Source organism: Carassius auratus, chromosome 28 (genome assembly GCF_003368295.1).
Source record: "Carassius auratus strain Wakin chromosome 28, ASM336829v1, whole genome shotgun sequence".
Lineage (NCBI taxonomy): Eukaryota > Metazoa > Chordata > Actinopteri > Cypriniformes > Cyprinidae > Carassius > Carassius auratus.
Window position 1 is genome coordinate 782,849 of NC_039270.1, and position 19,993 is coordinate 802,841.

Consider the following 19,993-nt stretch of genomic DNA (forward strand, 5'->3'; position numbering starts at 1 on the left):
TGGAAATGACTGTAATCAGTAGATGGCAGCAGTGGAGCACTTATTGTCTCATTAGTTATTTCCACCACACCCTAACAGTCTTTTTCCTATTGATTTATTTTTTATTATTTATTTGCTTTTTATGTTTCATTATACTCAAGCATAAAGGATATTTCCCTTTTTGACCATAAAGTGCAGCAATCCCTCAAATGCCTGCATAACCCACAAGGTGACCTTATTCCAGTCTAACCGGAGCCGAAGCCTGACGATTTGCTGAAAGCACACACATCCTGTTTGAGCAGTACGTGAGTTCAAACAAATTAAAGGCACTTTTCATAGGCATAATAGTTCTTATACTGTTCTATCCGCCTACACTAACCCTACCCCTTACACAAAACGTATGCATTTTTAGATAGTTTAAAAAATAACTACATTTGGTACGTGTTCAAGCCATTTAAAATAGAGGGACACAGGAAATGTCCTCATAAACCACCTTCACATTGTCACGCCTGACATACCCATGTGATCATACAGGTTTGTGTCCACATAAACCAAATCAATCATTGTGACATGCATAGACGTCCACTGATGTTCTACCAGGTTAATGATATTTTCTGTAAGCTAACCAACACCTAAACCTACCCATCCTACAAACCTGTGCAGAAAACTGGATTCGCATCAGCAACATTTTTTGGATGATTTATGAGCCTTTTTAACTAGTGAGGATCAGTCAAATGTTTCACTAATGGGCTGAAAATGTATTTGCACGCACGCACACACCGGGCCACATTCATTCATCCTAAACAAAACATCAAAAACTGTGCGTGCGTGTGTTTGTGAACCACAAAACCTCCACATTTTTAGTTTCACTTTATTTGACCACAATGGAATATGGTTATCCCACAGATGGCAACATTTACATGAGAAACAAAGACTTACAGAAAGCACACAAGAATAACCTAATGCACAAAAACATGTTGTAGTTAGAATACATACTGCATTTCTTTGAAAGCTGACACCTTTACTACTCTATAAACCTCTTTTTAAATATATCAGAACCTCTGTGATGTGTTTCTATAACTGATCTGCAGGTAGAACATGAACGTTTTAACCTGCACAAGTGATGTGGTCTTCCATCTGCTCGCCACCAGAGCTCACCTTCCTATTATATTGACGCTCACGCTACACAGACTGCTTCACATCATCCTGGACTACATTTCCCATGTTCCATTGCACTGATTACACCCTCACCTGCAGCCAATCACACACCTTTAATACCAGGCTCTAACCACAGTTCAGGGATGAGTATTGTTTGCGTGTGTCAGTGATAGCAATGTTATAGTCATTCTGAGTTTCGCCTAGTTCCTAGTCTTGTTCTTTGCCTCACCTTTATCTAGCCTGTTTAGCCTAGCTTTGTTATCTTAGCCTGTCTCCTCCTTTTGTCTGTCTGCTACCTGCCCCGGATCACCCTTTATATTGCCTTCTCAGACATAGTTTATACCTCGCCTGGACTATTGTCTGAGGATTATCTGTTTGCTTTGCCCTTTGTATCGACCCATGTCTGTTTACCGGACTACTCTTTGGTCTTGCCCTCAGTGTACCTGTTTTCCATTGTCCGACCCTTGCCTGTGTTGACCATGTCTTTGAATAAAGCTTTGCAGATGGATCCCCATGCCTCCGTATCAATGACAATACACCCCAAAGACAAATAATCCCTCAGGAAAACAAGAGGAAAACATGAACTGACACTAAAATGAGTCTGAGAAACAGTGATGAATAAATAACAGTGCTTCAGTCTCTCTAAGGCACACAAACAAGACTGTGCACACACACACACACACACACACACACACACAAACAAACACACAGTTTCACTTTACAGTACCATTATCTTTTTCTCTCTGGGACACTGTTATAAGACACTTCTACATAGCCAAGAACAAACACATAAAAATAAAGCAGCCATTTTTTGACCATGAAATGTTTTTCTAATCTTCGTAGTGTTTTAAACAGCACTCTTTGTGAATGCGGTACAAAACAGAGTAATGTATCATGACTGTATCTAACATTATTAAAACCCTGATTCATCTGATTTTACATTCTAGCAAGAAACATAAAAAAATTAAACTGCCACTGAAACATTTGACGAGGTAAAAACAAACAACTTTTAATGTTGTGAAAGATTATAGTAGTTCAGCTTACTAAAACATATTGGGGTTTGTGTCTTATGCTTTAAAAAGAATCTCCAGAGTTTGTCGTATTCAAAAAGAATGAACTACTAAGCAAACTACTGAGTTCTGGTCATGGATAAGAAGTGACTGGATTCCTGCTGAGATCTCAAGCAGTGACCCTTTCTCTCTCTGTTCTTTAATCTGTCCATTAAAGAAACGTGTTTTACTCATTTCAGTTATTTCTAGTCTGACCTGACATTCTGCTCTGTCCATGAAATCTGTGATCTGATCTTCTGTACACGATAATCTCTCTCACACGTCATTAACTGCCTGTGAAATCTTCAAGAAAGGAAAGAAAGGAAGAAAAATTCATCTGACTGGTAGGTAAATAAATTACTTGATTTTCTATAATTTCTATCAAATCTACACATTTTTCCAAACTAAACTCAATGAATTAGATTAAAATCATGTTCATTTAGTCCATATTATTGCGTTGTCACTTTAATCAAGCAGGAGCAGTGCTGCGAAACTAGACTTAGCACTTAAACACCTGCTGCACTGCTCCTAATATGCTGCATGTGTGTTATTAGATGCTTCTGCAGCTACTGTCTGGTGAATTAAGTTGTGAAGGCATGACAGCTTCGCTTGGGTTCGACTCGATCGTGCTCAACAGCGCCTCCATCTGCTTCTCCAGCAGCGCTGCCAGCTGGCTGTTCTTGTCTGCTTCGTAGTCCGCTCCCTCGTTGAGCTGCAGGTAGGGCACCAGATGTAGAGCGCCGGCGGGCGTCATGCCATTCACACACATGTAGAAGTCTTGAGTGGGCGACACCGTTGGGGCGGGGCTTAGAATCATGCTGTAGTCCATGCCTGGGACAGACGTGAGCTCCAGGTGGGCAGGGCCAAGGTCTGGAGGGGGCGTGTCTTCCTCACAGTAGGGGGTGGAGCCGTGGCAGTAAGGTGCAGGAGTGCTGTTGGTCTGAACAGACTGTTGTCCATCAGGGCAGGTGACGTACTGCGTGATTGGCCCGATCGGCACAATCGGTGTGATTGTCTTGATCAGCACTTCGTCCTGTATACCGTCAGACTGGACACTGGGTGTCACAGCTGGACTCGTGTCCACGTTTACCTGGTACCACGTTTCCGTGCAGTACTGTGGCGACTTGTAGCAGTGAAAACTGGAGAAATGCTGATCGATCTCATCAATCTTGCCCTTCTGTTGGGACAAGAAAGAGCAGGAACTTCAAATTAAATTCTGAATAAATCGTTCAACATTGTTGTGCTAGTTGTCGTGACATTGCTATGCAGTCGCTAAGCTATGTTCTGATCTGAAGACTACTAATAACTCAAAGAGTGTAACTCTGAGCTGGTGTGTGTGATGTGTGACGGGACTCTCTGACCTTCAGCAGAGCGGGTTCAAGCCCTGGGATGCGCGGTTTGGGAATCGCTGGCAGGAAGAATGATTTAATCCTGCTGGAAGAACACAAGCAGTGAAACACATCCATGAGACAGTGAAACAAAACACAGAACTTAGCTAAATGAGGACCTTCCACAGACTTAATTTTATAAACCACACATTGACTCTGTATTCATAGCAAATCACAGTAGAGTATTTCAAATATTTGTATTTTTTACTCCTGACAGAACTCTTATTGCATGTTTACATTTTCTTACAATCCTTTATTATGTTTATTGATCACTTTTCTGCAGATTTGTGACTCTCTGTGCCAGATCTTTACGTCTAAACAAGCCTCTAGGTCCATGTTCTCATGTGAGCTAATGATGCAGATCTACAGATCCATCTGTGAGACCAGAGCTATGAGCTTCATGATGTCACTGACCACATGCCTCGTCGGATGTTCCCCAAACTAATGAAGAGGAAGATCATGATGGCGATGCTGGTCACAAGGATCAAGGCCAACATTTGATCTGAGAGACAGACAGAGACACACTTAGAGCGGCAGCTATCAGTCATGATAGATGGGTTGATATATGTGTAAGTGTTTGTGAGTACCGGACAGAGCTCTGCCGTTGATGGTGACGATGATGGACTCACTCCATACACTCCAGTGTTTGTTGCTGGTGGTGCGGCAGCGCACACTGAACTCATACCTTCCCACCGGCAGATCCAAAAACTCCACATGAGGCTCGCGCAAACGCTCCATTACCTACAGACCAATAGAAGACAAATAGTTCGTCTCCATTCCTGTCTCTTCTACAGTTATCATGAAAATGGAGACATGATAAGCAGACTCTGTGTGTCTGTACCCTCCAGTTGTCTGGCTGAGCGAGGTTTCTGTAGCGCAGCTCGTAGACCAGCATCATCAGTTGCTCATGAACCAGAGACTCAATCGGATGCAGCCAGGACACTAAAACACTGCGGCCGACTTCACCGATGCTCTCGTTCAGCATGATATATGTCAGGTTAAAGGGAGGGTCGGTCTCCACTGGGAACAAAGAACACGAGACTCATTAACAAACATGATGATGAGCAAACCTCAGGAGAAACCTAGAACAGAAGAGTTCACGAAGACACACTGTGAAAGCCTGAACATTTACAACCGTGTAGAGGCCTAATGTAGGGTCAGTATTTGGACAGTATGAACAGAGAGCAGTAGTTTGAAGAAAACTCTCATAGTGCTTGTTATATGCTATGATGTGTCCTTCACATCAATGCCAATAAAAAAAAAACTTTATTTTACAGACTAATCAATGTATATAACTGTATATTAAACTGTATGAGTGAAGTGTTGAACAAGAAAAATCAAGCTGAGTGCGAACAGTCTGCAGGTCTGAGCCGAGCTCAGTGGATGAAGCTAGAGAAGCTTTTTCAAGAGCTGATGCCAGCTTCATCATATCCTAATGTTTTATAGCATGCGTAATATTTAGTGTAAAGCATCACCTATCTCGACCACGTCCAGGCAGTGTTTCCTAGAGGTGATGGTCCCCGTGTGTGTGTGTGCCGTCACGTTCATGCAGTACATCTCCCAGACCTGAGTGTGTTTGGCATCAAAGAAGCAGCTGTTGACGCCGCCGCTCACGTAATCAGGACACTCCTGAGGAGCACGCTCACTGTGAGGAGACATGACGTCTGTTCACTATCAACAGCTACACGCTACATAACACACACTAATCTGGTGAAAATGATGATAAATCAGAGCGATTGAAAGTTACACAGATGTATTAAAGGCACGCTGTGAAATCTCACCCCATGGTGTACAGGAGCGTGTAGGTGACGTTGTCCTGATTAGCGATCGGATGCCACCAGCAGGTGAAGATCTCCATGTTGGGCGAGCGGCAGCGGTAAATATACGGCCTTTTGCCATCTGCAATGAAGCAAACAAAGACTGAAGATCTCAGAGAAGACATCTATTACAGCATAGCAGTGACAAATTACATGAAGCAACTACAGTGGAGTCAGAATAAACACAGAATGTATAGGCTGTACTACACTTAGTTTGCTTATTGTGCCCAAGAGCATCATTTATTTAAGCCCATATGCCCTTATTAATAAGAAACTGTGCTTCTAACCTTAGGTCCAGAGCTGTAGTTCTTACTATGTAAGTTTGTGACACTGTTAATGTTCATTTGAGCAATGGTTTTGGGAAACACAGAATCGTTGAACCATGTTGGTAACAACGGTACTTGTGACCATAGTTGGCTAACGATGCTTTTGGGAATCGCTCCCCAGAATGGTGCCGAAACATCTCAAGTGTTGATGTAGATGTTGTCTATGATATTTCCAGCTCTTTGAGTTGATGTGGTAATTTCCTACCGCAATATCAAGCATGAAGATAATAAAACGTTATGAAGAATTTTGCTTTTGGCACAAAATGCATCCCCTGAATGACTACAGCTTTGAAAGGATATCAATTAATTTGTCACATAAACAATGCCAAAATGATATGTACCTACAGCCAGTTAACATGTTTACATACTCTTAAACAACAGTTAAACCTAAAGGGATAGTTCACCCAAAAATCAAAATTATGTCATTAATAACTCATCCTTATGTCGTTCCAAACCCGTGAGACCGCCGTTCATCTTCGGAACACAGTTTAAGATATTTTAGATTTAGTCCGAGAGCTCTCAGTCCCTCCATTGAAGCTGTGTGTACGGTCTACTGTCCATGTCCAGAAAGGTAAGAAAAACATCATCAAAGTAGTCCATGTGACATCAGAGCATCGAAAATACATTTTGGTCCAAAAAGGGCAAAAACTACCACTTTATTCAGCATTGTCTTCTCTTCCGTGTCTGTGTGAGAGAGAGTTCAAAACACAGCAGTTTGTGATATCCGGTTCGTGAACGAATGATTTGATTAATTTCTGGACATGGACAGTAGACCGTACACACAGCTTCAATGGAGGGACTGAGAGCTCTCGGACTAAATCTAAAATATCTTAAACTGTGTTCTGAAGATGAACGGAGGTCTCACGGGTTTGAAACGACATGAAGGTGAGTTAATGACATAATTTAGATTTTTGGGTGTAATGACCCTTTAAGCCATCCTAGATGTATATGACTTTCTTCTTTCAGACAAATACAATCAGAGTTAAAATAAAGTCCTGGCTGTTCCAAGCTTTATAATGGCAGTGTATGGTCTTTGAAATTTTGAATCCCATAAAAGTGCAGAAGTCCATCATAAAAAGTGTAATGGATGCCTTGTGAAGTGAAGCAATGCACTTGTGTAAGAAACGGGTCGAGCGGATGATCTTCTGGCACATTACTTTTTATAATGGATGGATACACTTTATTAGATTTCTATTGGACTACTGAATATCAACAGCCATTCCCTACCATTATAAAGCTTGAAAGAGCCAGGACATTTTTTTATATGAATCGAGGGCAGCGTTAGTTCAGTCAGGCCACGGAGGCATAGGCTGCGCCCAGCTGATGCAGTCAACTGTCAAATCCCTCCAACTACTACCATTCTCCTATTAGACAAATATATATATATATATATATATATATATATATATATATACACGTGGAACCACTGCTCGGTAAGAATGCTCAACGTCTCGCAACCCTCCCTTCTGATTGTCGTCTTGTTTCAGATCACTAAGGCTTCCCAGTCTGGGTTGGCATGGACCTGACTGCTGAGAGACACTCATCTTCATAACCAGGCTACATGATAGACGTCCCACTGCCACATCTACACAATTACCACAGTTTGCATTAAAAACATTATTAAGTGTCTTAATTGTCATGTATTTCCAAGCTAATGGTTATGGGAGATTATTGTTTAAGCTCTTGTATGTTCAATTAATTTGGGAGCAGGAACCCCCTTAAGGAACCATACTGCCAAAGATAAATTGACTGTTGAACTGAATGTGCTAATCAGATCATACTGACTCACAAGTTGCTGACAGCAAAACATTAAACACAAAACGCTCCATTAGTGTCTTCAGTGTGTGATTATGACATGTGGGCTCATGCTAGCAGCTACACACTCCTACAAACACAGACACAGAGAGAGCGCTGTGGCAGAGGAATAAACACAGAAATGAGCAGCTAAAAATCATCTGAGAAACTCATACCGGCGATTTGAGATCTCAGGTATACTCATGGTCAGTTTTCATATTGAAAAGTAAATATAAAAACATTTAAAGGTGCCATCTGTAATGTTTGGCAAAAAAATCAAATACTCCACATTCCATACCAGATGGGGGCAGTATGCCTCAATAAAGTGAATTGGTCTACTCTAGAGTAACAAACGAGAAACGGCATAGTCTCTATGCTCCGCCCCTACTTTCACAACAACATTACAGCCATAGCCGAAGCCTAACTGTGCGTTCACACTGCCGGCATCTAGAGAGTCAAAAATCGCTCTTGCCGCTCTTATTTTGTATTTAAAGCGGCCGCAAAGCAAACAAGCTTGTTGATCTCGTGCAGACTAACCACAAGGAGTTATAAGTTAACCTCATTAAATATTGTTGTGGACGAAATATTAGGATCCTTTACTTAAAATGAACAATCTCAGACACCTTGGTCCACGTATCACTTTTAATTTATTTTTTTTATGTCCCTGTAGGCAAACAGGGACACATCATAGATTAATACAAACGCTAAACAGCAATAATCAACCTGTCCTTTATTCTTCTTGAGAACTAATGTGCCAACTCTCAAGCATTCACCGAGAGACACACACAATTGACTCTTTTCACACGCTTTCACGCCACACATCAATTTTTTCACGCACAGAAAAACCACGAAGCAAAGAGGACACGGAGACCAACAGACTAGACAGAGCAGTTCAAGTTCAAGTCTGCTTTATTGTCAATTTCCACATGTACAGTACATACATACAGAGAATCGAAATTGCGTTACTCTCAGACCCCGGGGCATGAATGCCGAATGAGGTAGTGAGCAGACCAATCCTGCACAAGTGACTAGTGCATGCCATCATATAATAATTAGTGTGGGTGTGTGTGTGTGTGTGTGTGTGGGGGGGGGGGGTTCATAGTTCAGTGGTGCCTGGGGAAGAAGAGGGGAGGTTCACGAGGGAGTTCAGCTTCCACGTTCTCCACGTTCAGAGACAGATTGTTGTAACAGCACCACTTGGCCAGGCGGCTCACCTCACTCCTGTAGCAGGTTAGTTATAATATAATAAAATGGGTTTAATAAAATAACGTTAAGTTATAGCTAGCTAATTATCAAACGCAGCTACGGTTAGCCATCGCTAACATTAGCACGTTTATCGAACAGCCTTCGATACATTTCTATGTTATAACTTCCCGAAAACAAATACACAAACATATAAAACAAACTTCTAGTGAAATACTAACAGCATCTTACTTACCAATCCAAAAGAAATGTTGCAAGTTCGGACTCGAGCCTCATTTCTTTATGGTCCATCAGTTGTCTCCAGCGATTAAAAGCAGTGCCGATGTTTACTCTGGTTCGGCTCCTTTTCTTATCGGATTTGATTTGTGATTCCGAGCGCGGTTGTTTCCCTGTAGCGGGTGGTGGTCTCTTGCCAAGGGCTTGAGACATCATTTCTCTCTCTTCCCTGAACTGAAATGAAGTAGTGGGCTGTACTTTCCACACGATTGACATCAGGTTCAAGTACACGCCCACAAGCCGTGCGAGTTATTCGTGTATTGCAGGTTGGCTGGTGGTTATGTTGCCCGCATACCGCCTCCCATGGCCGAAACTGGTATTACGACACCTGTCGGGCCGGGGCTAGTAATGCTAATGCTAATTAAGTGAAGTGACATTCAGCCAAGTATGGTGACCCATACTCAGAATTTGTGCTCTGCATTTAACCCATCCGAAATGCACACACACAGAGCAGTGAACACACACACACACTGTGAGCACACACCCGGAGCAGTGGGCAGCCATTTATGCTGCGGCGCCCGGGGAGCAGTTGGGGGTTCGATGCCTTGCTCAAGGGCACCTAAGTCGTGGTATTGAAGGTGGAGAGAGAACTGTTCATGCACTCCCCCCACCCACAATTCCGTCCGGCCCGAGACTAGAACCCACAACCCTTCGATTGGGAGTCCGACGCTCTAACCATTAGGCCACGACTTCCCCAAATTAAGGTTGATATCTCTGCAGCACTATAACTTGACATTTTTTTAATGACATCATCGCCCTTATTTCTTCTCATTTTTTTGATGCATGTAGGTCATGTTATGGATATTTTTACCTCAATTTTTGCATATGGCACCTTTAATACATGATGCAATGACAAGCTGGATATTAATAGTTAGTAATATAGTAGTTATGTTTAGATATGGGGTAGGTTTAAGGGATCTAGAATATGGACATGCAGAATGAGGCATTAATATGAGCTTTACAAGAACTAAAAAACAGAAAATATGCTAGTAATAGTTAATAATGAGAGTATGCCTGATACATTTACATTTAGAGCCATTTTATCTTGTAGTATATTCAATTTATTCCTCAAACGCCCATTACTTGGTCTTCAAAAAGTCTTCAAATTAAAATGCCTTAACTTTTCCTTCCTAAAATCTGCACAAACCCTGTATTTACTTATTTACATCTCTACACACACACACTCTCTCTCTCTCTCAATGTGCTATAGACACGCTTTAGCGGGTGAGTTAAGGACTCTGATCTAATGGTTTAGTGTTTACTAAGCGCTTTATTTACTTACATCAGCCTGTCATCATATGTTGACGTCACACATGAAAGATAAACCTGGGGAAAGCTGAAAACCAGAGCGGATCAGGCCTCATGAAATATGAGAGGAACTTATTTTTCGCACTACTAGCCCTTTCTTTCACACAGAGGCACAAACAGATCGTTTTGAACAGTGTGGGGAAGGTTACTTTGGAAATGTAACCGATATACAATATAGTAAATTGTGCATTTATATAAATGATTTAATTAGATTGCTTTTGATTTACTTTTCTAAATTAAAATTTCTAAATAATTGTGAATAAAAAAATAATAACTGTGAATTACCCTGAAACATTTAAAGCAGGCAAGGTTAACTTTACACTAGTACTCAACACTGATTATGGTCAAAATACTTCATCTCTTGAATTAAGATTAAAATAATTCATTTAAAGCACAGCCACCACAAAATGAGATTTAATACAGATTTAAAATGAAAAGATATAGTTTAATAGCTATGATACTGTTTTAGAAATTAATTCTTTAGATAGCTATGACGGGAAACACTGGTATCTAACAATGCCTTGCAAAAACAGTTAATATTCAAAAAATAAAGCATATACATAAACCCAAATATGGAATAAAACCGTTATCAAGTGTGCTATTCTGTGTCCTAAATTATTGAAAATGTTTAGAAGCAATCAATCTAATTTATGAAAGGAATCAATCAAAATATTCAGATGTAATCCTATAATCATTAACATTTCACAAGTAACTGTAATTACAAATTTTTTCTCAGTGCCTGTAGCAGATTACAGTTACATTAATTTTGTAATTCAATTAAATAATTCCGTTACATAAAACTAGTTAGTCTATATATTTAAAAAGTCTTAAAGGCCAGTTTCACTAACAGTTTGTGCTAGCGCAAACTGTCTTTTGGTGTTAAAATCGTACAGTCAGGATTTACTAATGCAATACCAGCTTTATCAACACTTCTAGCAAACCTTCAGGCCTCCAGTTCTTTTTAACGTACTCTGGCTTCTTTAATTCTTTATTTTTGACTACACTAATTTGCATTGCACTTGATATATTTTGTTGGTGGTATGTAAATGAGATGTTGAAAGTGAAATCAGGAGTTTCTAATAAACAGCAAATTAGGAGTTTATTGAGGAAAAGGTCGTAGTTAATGGTTTGTTAATAGCGTGAAGTAGACCTTAAAAGAAAGGGTGACCAGATTTTTCCCTTGTGTCCCCACATAAGATGCACTTTTCTTACTCGTCTGTTTTTATATCAAACGGAACTAATAATAAAAGAGATTCGGACATAAAGCAGGTCTTGATGTTTCTCTCACTCTTAGGATGTGTGCCATGGATCGCAGAAGCCTCATATAAGCTCATATGTATTCGCGATTCAGTTAAAAGATCATGATCTTATTCTTAAATGACGATAACTTTGATATGTAAACCTTTGAAATCACAATCCCATCTGAATATTTAACAGCTCCACAAACAGTAGGCTACATTTCTGTTTTGCAAACATTATATTGCAATTAATATTGAAAGTACTGGAATAAAAGTCCGGATATTGACTCTGATGTTGTGATAAAGAGTAACTGGCCTTTAGAACAAATGTTATGTTTCAAATAAAGAGATGTGTATGGTACATAAGGCCAGTGATGTCTTTGTTTAAAAAACACTGGATGAAACAATCTTCATTCTCTTATTTCAAGTGACTCTTTTCCATAATTAATTCTTTTAAAATAATAATTATTTTGTCAGAACCTATAAGTAGAGATCATACAACCAAACAAAATAATCTGATGTCTAATTTATTCTAAAATCAATTATTCAAAGTCATCTAGTCAATGCTATCAGCTCTGTTTCTAATATTCAAATGTAGACTAGAGTGTAAAATGTACAATCTATCAGACTTTTAGTAGCGCATCAGTAAGGATTTGGTCCAATTTTACTGTGTTGTAATGCTTCTCATCCAGTGTGAAGAGTTCTGCAAACCACACCCCAATCACCAATGACTCCTCCTCCTCCTCTAGCACACACCTCCCTTTCGTTTGGTTTGTTCTGTGATCCGTGACGAGGTCTTCACTCACCTTCCTTGGACGACTGCAGCGCTTCAGTGACGGTCATCCAGTGAAGCGTCAGGAGCAGAAAGCACAGCATCACGCGTCTGCAACACAAAACAGCACTGCTACACTTGACTGCATGAGCTGACAGTAAATACACAGTGTGCGCACACACACACAGGTGTAACAATAAATCCCACATCATGCAGAACTTCAGAGGCACACATCTTTAAAAACACTGAGATCTGTTGACAAAGGCTGATGGGAACTGGAAATACTGGAACCCTCATTATACCACGAGGACTCGAATTCACAGCTTTCAGTCACGTGACTGTCTCCAAGACCTGGAGGGCAAAACCTCCACAGAAATGCAGGGCAAGCCTGTCAACACCCCAGCTGCATCACCACTTTCATTTTTGTAATAACTCAGAGTCTGTTATTCCTTACTTCAACGGCTGGTTTGATCTCAGAAAACCTACAACAGCCTGAAATCACTGAACCGATATTTGACTATTATTTAACTCAAAACACAAATAACACACAGTTGACATTAGAGGTGAAGCGAGTTATTACATAATGATGATGAAAAACAAACATGTTGAACATTAAAGCCTCTCTCAATCACATCAGATCATGTCGACTGGAGAGACCCAGGAAATGATTCACAGTGACTTTAACTTCCACACCGTTTCCTTGAAGCATCAACAACTGTGTTACACAAAAGCAGAGTGATGACATGCATGAGTTACAAAAGCATCTTTAATGCTGTTGTGAATGCGGCTCTGGCGTGATACGTGTTGTTGTGAGGCATGATGGGATTGCTAATGCTAGTCAGGATCTGTTTCCTCTAAGAACTCTGTTCAGTGAACTCAGCCCAATACTGCACTCTCAGTGACATTCATAACAGAACAATAATTATTATAGTGCTGTTCATTACAAACAACATTTATTTTAAAGGGGCGGTTGTCTTTTATTTCTCTCTTGGCTTGATTGTGTTCATGGGGTGAAGTCTAACATGATAATACTTTGTTTTCTGGTAGTTAAGTGACCTGAGATTGACTAGTTTTAACATGTGAGAACACGTCCAGTGATAAAACACTGATGGTATGAAGGAGTCTCAACAGCGGGAATCTCACACACACACACACACACACACACACACACACACACACCTAATTAATTCATTTACAATATATATGTTGTATAATTACATTGAAGCCTGATAGTTAAGATAGTTACACACTTTTTACATCACATTTTCATTGCTGTGATCTGTCTGAATAACTTCCTAAATACATGATGAATACCTTTAACACAAACACAAGAATCAATTCTAAAACAGACTTCAGTTAATAAAACTGTGCAGTCCAGTAAAATGTGTTCAATAGCAATCTAAAAAAGCTTTGTAGAATATTCCAATAATTACTGTTTTACATAAAGAGCAGTCTTAGTCAATATCTGTTGTGTCTCTATGATTCAGGTCTTATCTTATTCTCTTATATGTGTTATATATGACACAATAAACCTCCAACTGGATGACATCCATCAGCCATGTTAACACATGATATGAAAGATCTGTCATCTCAAAGACAGATGAGGTGTTTTATGTCCAAACGAGATCCATGACAGTGACAGACATGTTCATTTTAACATACTTCAGCACATTTACAATAAAAGAGCACAAGCTATCTGTCTCAGAGCCAGCTATATTTGCCAGGTTTATTAAAACACTAGATTAGAAAGCAAGCCAGAGCAGGGGAAATGCAGAAAAGAAGCTGAACGGACCTGTTAGATCAGCAGGATTGAGTCCGATAGAAAGCGCTTCAGACAGAGTCCATGTTCAGTTCTCATACCTCTCGCCACTTTAACAGCTGAACGCCTCTACCTTGATGAACCCGACACTTCTCTCTCCACACTCACTACACACCTGCTCTTGTGTTCATGAAGATGAGCTTACAGAGGAGATAAAGGAGTAATCCTGATACAGCAGATCATATGACAACAACTAACAAACAAACAGCGGAGAGATCTAGAAACTCAGCAAGTCCCTGGGAACAAGACTAAAACCTGTCAGACCAGATTCACTCCCACACGACACAGTGCAGGAAGCACAAATCAATTACTGCATACTACACAAACTCACCACACATCTGTATGTATTGGGTTTGTTTTAGTCGCATGATGATGTTCATACAATTAAAGCTTATTTATGCAGGAATGTTTGTCCTGACAGAAGCTGAATAGAGAGAAAAATAGCAAGCATCACTGCAAACGCAGCACGATTTATCTGAAAAATCTCACAGAACAGAGCCATTTTTATGTGAAATCAGCCCAGTGTTCACTTGTGTGTTTATTATTAATCAACATGAATGATTAAATAAACAGGAGTGCAATGTTTACACCAATGACTACAATAGGTGCATATGTACCTTAGGAGCTTGGCCACTAATAATAGCATTAATACATTTAATATTGTCTATTTAAACTAAGCCCAAAAAACCCACCTTGATGGCAGAGGCTATTTACACTAACTCTGCCCACCAGTGTGTGCTCGGATCAGCTAAAGACCAGCTCATGACCTGCTAAAGACCAGCTCATGACCCGCTAAAGACCAGCTTAAATCAGCTAAAGACCAGCTTAAACCAGCTAAAGACCAGCTCATGACCTGCTAAAGACCAGCTCATGATCCGCTAAAGACCAGCTTAAACCAACTAAAGACCAGCTAAAGACCAGCTCATGACCTGCTAAAGACCAGCTCATGACCTGCTAAAGACCAGCTCATGACCCGCTAAAGACCAGCTCATGACCCGCTAAAGACCAGCTTAAACCAACTAAAGACCAGCTAAAGACCAGCTTAAACCAGCTAAAGACCAGCTCATGACCCGCTAAAGACCTGCTTAAACCAACTAAAGACCAGCTAAAGACCAGCTTAAACCAGCTCATGACCCGCTAAAGACCAGCTTAAACCAGCTAAAGACCAGCTCATGACCCGCTAAAGACCAGCTTAAACCAACTAAAGACCAGCTCATGACCCGCTAAAGACCAGCTTAAACCAGCTAAAGACCAGCTTAAACCAGCTAAAGACCAGCTTAAACCAGCTAAAGACCAGTTTAAACCAGCTAAAGACCAGCTTAAACCAGCTAAAGACCAGCTCATGACCCGGTAAAGACCAACTCATGATTAGCTAAAGACCAGCTTAAACCAGCTAAAGACCAACTCATGACCTGCTAAAGACCAGCTCAAACCAGCTAAAGACCAGCTTAAACCAGCTAAAGACCAGCTTATGACCCGCTAAAGACCAGCTCAAACCAACTAAAGACCTGCTTAAACCAGCTGAAGACCAGCTTAAACCAGCTGAAGACCAGCTTAAACCAGCTAAAGACCAGATTAAACCAGCTAAAGACCAGCTCATGACCCGCTAAAGACCCGCTCAAACCAGCTAAAGACCAGGTCAAACCAGCTAAAGACCAGTTTAAACCAGCTAAAGACCAGCTTAAACCAGCTAAAGACCAGCTCATGACCCGCTAAAGACCAGCTCATGACCCGCTAAAGACCAGCTTAAACCAACTAAAGACCAGCTTAAACCAGCTAAAGACCAGCTCATGACCCGCTAAAGACCAGCTCATGACCCGCTAAAAAAGCTAAAAAAACCCACCTTGATGGCAGAGGCTATTTACACTAACTCTGCCCACCAGTGTGTGCTCGGACCCGCTAAAGACCAGCTTAAACCAGCTAAAGACCAGCTTAAACCAGCTCATGACCCGCTAAAGACCAGCTTAAACCAACTAAAGACCAGCTCATAACCCGCTAAAGACCAGCTCAAATTAGCTAAAGACCAGCTTAAACCAGCTAAAGACCAGCTCATGACCAGCTAAGGACCATCTAAAACCAGCTGAAGGCCATCTTAAATCAGCTAAAGACTAGGGATGTGCAACAGTGATCGAGTACTCGAGTACTCGACCGCGACAGCAATGATCGATCACATAAACGATGATCGAAATTATTATTTTTTTTTTTTATTGGTTATGGCAGCACGTTGGGCGGCGCCCTGATCTCTGATTGGTTAGCTTCCCACTTGATGCCTCAAAAGACGTTAGAAGACAGATAATCATGGCCTCAAAGTCACGTAAGTGATGGCTGGTTTCCCTTTGAGAAGAACGATGAAAATACAGTTCAGGGTAAACTGTGCAGCACCAAGCTGTCACACACATCTACAACAAATATAATCCGCTATCATCTAAAATGTGTACATAAAATATTTGACAATAACAGAGCTGCAACTCAGACGAGCATTAAATCACTTGCCGTAAGACCTAAATGAAACACAGGTAGAACCGAGAAGACGACAAAGCTGTTCACTGAAATGGTGGTGAAAGATTTGCTTCCCATTAGTTTCAGGGACAGAGAAGGTTTACTTGTCCAGTGGTGCCTGGCTGTTCCTGCAACATCTGTTCTAGCGGAGCTAATTTATTCCACTAAATGTGAACAGGCTGCGCACTTGTCACATTGGGTAAACCGTGATCTCGGGTTGTTTACACTTTGTGGTGAATTCTGTGTGTTCTGTGTCTGCACTGATTAGTTGTGGGCGTCTCCGTTAATTGTATCAGCAACAGCTGCCACTCATTACTCATCTCCTATATAATGGCTTGTCTCACGTCTTGTGTTTGTGAGATCGTTGTTTCATGTCGTTGTGTTACCCCCGTCTGGCTTTAGTGTTAGTTTGCGTTTGGATGTCTGTGTTTTTCCCTAGAACCTCATCCACTCTCCGCACGATCACTCAGCCACGGACACTTACCTTCGGCTCTGTTCCCCGCAGTTCCTGTGCCACTCTCTCCTGCTGCCTCACGCCGTCAAGACCCGGACTCCTCACCTACACTCCACTTCTGGCTGGATTTCTCACCTTCCATCGTCTCCCTGGCGTGTTATCGTCTCATCGTCTTTATGTGTCGTTGTACTATTTATCTTCTTCTCATTAAATCCTGTTAAACTCGTAATTGTTTCCGGACTGTCTTTCACGCGCTGTCCAAGCGCTGGTGGCACAGGTGTCCAAGCTCACCCAGCCGATCCATCAGCTCACGTCTCCAACTGCGCCCATCGCCCCGCCTGCGCCGACCGTTCCCCCGGGGATTCCCCAGGATCACTTCCGGCATGAGCCGCAACTTCCGGCACCGGAGAGTTACGCTGGTGAGCCAACTTATTGCAGTACATCCCTTAACAAGTGCTCTATGCATTTTGCCCTGCAGCCCCGCACTTTCGCCACAGAAGAATCCAAGGTAGCGTTCATGCTCACACTCTTATCGGGCAAGGCTGCCTTATGGGGAATGGCGGTGTGGGAGAATCAACATCCGTGCTGTGCCTCGTTCCACCTCCTTTCTGACGAGATGAAGAGAGTTTTCGACCGGGCCGCGACCGGCAGGGAGGCCGCCCATCGCCTCTCGGAACTCCGTCAAGGACATTCATCGGTCACAGAATATTCCATCGAGTTCCGTACCCTGGCGGCCGCGTGCCAGTGGAATGAGGCGGCGCAGTGGGATAGATTCCTGCATGGGTTATCCGACCGTGTGCAGCAGGAGATCTACCTCCTCGAGCTGCCCCCTACCCTCAACGAACTCATCGACCTGGCGTTGCGCGTGGAGGCCAGGTTTAATCGCCTGGGCCGCCAACACAGTCCTTCCAGACCTCCATTCTCTCCTGGTAGGGGGCGCTTGAGTCGAGAGAACACGGTCGGCTCTGTCGACGATCACGAGCCCATGCAGGTGGGTCGAGTTCGGCTGTCCCGGAGGGAGAGGGAACGGCGGAGGTTCCAAGGACTATGTTTATACTGTGGAGACTCTGACCATAACACCTACTCATGCCCGGTTAAAGGACCCAGCCCGGTAGTAAACCTGAGGCTACTATCGGGTGGGATCTCCGCTGAGAAGTCCTCACCTACATCATCGACCCTCCTTCCGGTGAAACTGCGGTGGAGAAATCAACATCACGAGTGTCACGCCCTTCTGGATTCCGGAGCCGAAGGTAACTTCATGGATTCTTCACTGGCACATCACTGGAACATTCCTGTCCTTCCTGTGTCTCTCCCCATCCATGTCACCGCTCTCAACGGCCAGGAACTGCCTCACGTCACCCACCATACTGAACACATCACACTCATCACATCTGGCAACCATCAAGAAACCATATCCTTTTTTCTAATGGACTCTCCTGTTGCTCCCATTGTATTAGGTCACCCCACCCCACCCCACCCCACCACGAGTGGAATGGGGTTCTAACACTGTCACATTGTGGAGTGAAAGATGTTATGAGTCTTGTCTGGTTTCTGCTTGTCCTGCTGTTCCTGTTTCTGTCTTACAGAAGGAGACCATGGCTTTGACAAACGTGCCCGTTGAGTATCTGGACCTGAAGGAAGTGTTCAGTAAGTCCAGGGCTGCTTCTCTTCCTCCGCATCGTCCCTACGACTGTGCCATACACTTAGTGTCAGGTAAATCTCCGCCTAAAGGCAAGTTATACTCTCTTTCTATTCCTGAGAGGGAGGCCATGGAAAAATATATTTCTGATTCCCTAGACTCTGGGTTCATCCGTCCTTCCTCATCTCCAGCGGGGGCGGGGTTCTTTTTTGTGGGTAAGAAGGATGGTTCTCTGCGACCTTGCATTGATTACCGAGAGCTGAACAACATTACTATTAAGAATACTTATCCGTTACCACTCATGTCTTCAGCTTTCGAGAGGTTGCAGGGAGCATCTGTATTCACAAAAATGGATTTACGTAACGCTTATCATTTGGTCCGCATCAGGAAGGGGGATGAATGGAAAACTGCCTTTAATACCCCTAGAGGGCACTTTGAATATTTGGTGATGCCGTTCGGGCTCTCCAACTCGCCCGGGGTTTTTCAAGCACTCGTGAATGACGTGTTGAGAGATATGGTAGATCAGTTTATATATGTTTACCTGGATGACATACTGATTTTTTCTTCATCTCTCCAGGAACATGTTCAACACGTCAGACGAGTGCTCCAGAGGTTATTAGAGAATGGGCTTTTTGTCCAGGCGGAGAAGTGCGTATTCCATGCACAGTTGGTCCCCTTTCTAGGGTTTATCGTCTCGTCTGAGGGAATACGAATGGACCCTGACAAGGTAAAGGCTGTGATAGATTGGCCATCTCCAGATTCCCGTAAGGCCCTACAGCGGTATCTGGGGTTCGCCAATTTCTATCGGCGTTTTATTCGGAATTACAGCCAACTAGCCTCACCTCTGACAGCCTTGACCTCCCCCAGTATTCCGTTCAGGTGGTCTGACGCAGCTGAGGCTGCGTTCTCTAACCTCAAGAACCGCTTTGTTTCAGCTCCCATCCTTGTCGCCCCTGATCCCACACGGCAGTTCGTAGTGGATGTTGACGCATCAGAGGTGGGGGTAGGAGCAGTGTTGTCCCAACGTGCTGCTTCAGACGATAAGGTCCACCCTTGGCGCGTTTTTCTCTCATCGATTATCTCTTGCCGAACGTAATTATGACATTGGCAATAGAGAGTTGTTGGCGGTCAAATTAGCGTTGGAGGAGTGGCGCCACTGGTTAGAGGGTTCAGGGGTTCCCTTTATTGTTTGGACCGATCATAAGAATTTAGAGTACATCAGAACTGCTAAAAGACTCAATTCCAGGCAGGCTCGGTGGGCACTTTTTTTCGGC

The 19,993-nt window shown here is 42.5% G+C and overlaps 1 protein-coding gene across 2 annotated transcripts; it reads right to left on the minus strand.

The window, feature by feature from the left end:
* Nucleotides 1-400: 400 nt before the first annotated feature.
* LOC113046557 (growth hormone receptor-like) lies at nucleotides 401-14,400 on the minus strand. 2 transcript variants are annotated; one of them, XM_026207372.1, is made up of 9 exons: nucleotides 14,101-14,400; nucleotides 12,343-12,419; nucleotides 5,356-5,473; nucleotides 5,050-5,219; nucleotides 4,416-4,594; nucleotides 4,162-4,315; nucleotides 3,989-4,076; nucleotides 3,548-3,617; nucleotides 401-3,363 (listed from the first exon to the last, which is right to left on the minus strand). In XM_026207372.1, the coding sequence occupies exons 2-9, from the start codon at nucleotides 12,410-12,412 to the stop codon at nucleotides 2,737-2,739; spliced, it is 1,476 nt and encodes a 491-aa protein (XP_026063157.1). In that variant the 5' UTR covers nucleotides 12,413-12,419; nucleotides 14,101-14,400; the 3' UTR covers nucleotides 401-2,736. The 2 variants fall into 2 exon arrangements, with proteins under 2 accessions (XP_026063157.1, XP_026063156.1); XM_026207371.1 differs by having other exon boundaries at nucleotides 3,548-3,620.
* Nucleotides 14,401-19,993: the final 5,593 nt, after the last annotated feature.

Coding starts and splice junctions, on each gene's coding strand:
- LOC113046557 (XM_026207371.1), bottom strand. CDS start 12,412: ATGCTGTGCTTTCTGCTCCTGACGCTTCACTGGATGACCGTCACTGAA. Junction 4,595..5,049: donor CCTGGACGTGGTCGAGATAG/GTGATGCTTTAC, acceptor CTTTGTTCCCAG/TGGAGACCGACCCTCCCTTT. Junction 4,316..4,415: donor CTCAGCCAGACAACTGGAGG/GTACAGACACAC, acceptor ATTGGTCTGTAG/GTAATGGAGCGTTTGCGCGA.